The sequence below is a fragment of the Penaeus monodon genome, chromosome 20 (genome assembly GCF_015228065.2).
Source record: "Penaeus monodon isolate SGIC_2016 chromosome 20, NSTDA_Pmon_1, whole genome shotgun sequence".
Taxonomy (NCBI): domain Eukaryota; kingdom Metazoa; phylum Arthropoda; class Malacostraca; order Decapoda; family Penaeidae; genus Penaeus; species Penaeus monodon.
Genome location: NC_051405.1, coordinates 31,088,313 through 31,089,665, shown reverse-complemented (window position 1 = coordinate 31,089,665; position 1,353 = coordinate 31,088,313). Strand labels below are relative to the sequence as shown.

Sequence of the window (1,353 nt, the reverse complement as noted above, 5' to 3'; positions counted from 1 at the left end):
TCCCTCCTTCTACCCCCCCCCCCCAATTCCCCATATCCCTTATTCCTGTTTTTTATCACCCATTCCCTCTCTCGCCCTTTGTTATTATTCTCTCAAACCAACATCCTACACACCCTTGTAAACCCACCCCCTGCCTCCCCCCCTACCACCCCCTGCCGCCACACCCCTCCCCAACTACCAGGCCTTCTACTGCTTATACTAAAAACCCTGCCACCGTAGCCGCCCTTCCAACAACCCTGCCACCGTTAGCCAGCCCTTCCAACAACCCTGCCACCGTAGCCAGCCCTTCCAACAACCCTGCCACCGTAGCCACCCTTCCAACAACCCTCCCAAACCGTACCAGCCCTTCCAACAACCCTGCCACCCGTAGCCACCCTTCCAACAAACCTGCCACCGTAGCCAGCCCTTCCAACAACCCTGCCACCGTAGCCACCCTTCCAACAACCCTGCCACCGTAGCCACCCCTTTCCCAACAACCCTGCCACCGTAGCCAGCCCTTCCAACACCCTGCCACCGTAGCCAGCCCTTCCAACAACCCGCCACCGTAGCAGCCCTTTTCCGACAACCTGCCACCGTGGGCCAGCCCTTCCGACAACCCTCCCACCGTAGCCAGCCCTTCCAACAACCCGGCCACCGTAGCCAGCCCTTCCAACAACCCTGCCACCCCTGACATCTCCACTGGCACTCCTGCCAACCTCGTCCTCCCTAGGTAGCAGTTTTGCTCCCCCTCCCCCTGCCCCCCATGCCAATACCTCTGCCACCCCTGCCACCCTTAGCACCTTCCTCTGCCGGCACCTTTACCATTCCAGCCTTACCACCACCCTTACTACCCTGCCTTCATCCCTTAAACCACCATCCCCTGCCACCCATACTACTACCCCTGGCACCCACCCAATACCCCCCCTGCCAACCTACTACTACACTTGCCACCCATCCCAAAACACCCCTGCCACCCATCCTAACCCCTGGCACTCATCCCCAAAACACCCCTGCACCCTTACCACCCCCCCTGCCACCCATCCCTATACCCCCCCCCCCCCCCCTGCCCCCCTACCCCACCCCCCTTTCCCCCATCCCTATCCCTGCCACCCTTACCACCCCCTGCCACCCATCCCTATACCCCTGCCACCCTTACCACCCCCCAGCCACCCATCCCTATACCCTGCCACCCTACCACCCCCCTGCCACCCATCCCTATAACCCTGCCACCCTTACCACCATCCCTGCCAACACCCACCGTCTGCCAGCGTCCAATTACACATTCTCGCACTAGGCAATCACTGGGCTTTTGTCCGACTTGCTGCCCTAAATGTGGATTCGCGCCCGGGCTAAGAGACGGTTGATAGCTGTGGG

The 1,353-nt window shown here is 61.0% G+C and overlaps 1 protein-coding gene across 1 annotated transcript in view; it reads left to right on the top strand.

Annotated features, from left to right (window-relative positions):
• The window catches only part of LOC119585971 (lysine-rich arabinogalactan protein 19-like), a 32,371-nt gene extending 31,658 nt beyond the window's left edge, over positions 1-713 (top strand). The window contains exons 2-3 of the mRNA XM_037934686.1: positions 220-425; positions 549-713. Of these exons, the coding sequence (XP_037790614.1) occupies positions 220-425; positions 549-713 (371 nt within the window). The remainder of the gene's footprint in view (positions 1-219; positions 426-548) is intronic.
• The last annotated feature ends 640 nt before the right edge of the window (positions 714-1,353 follow it).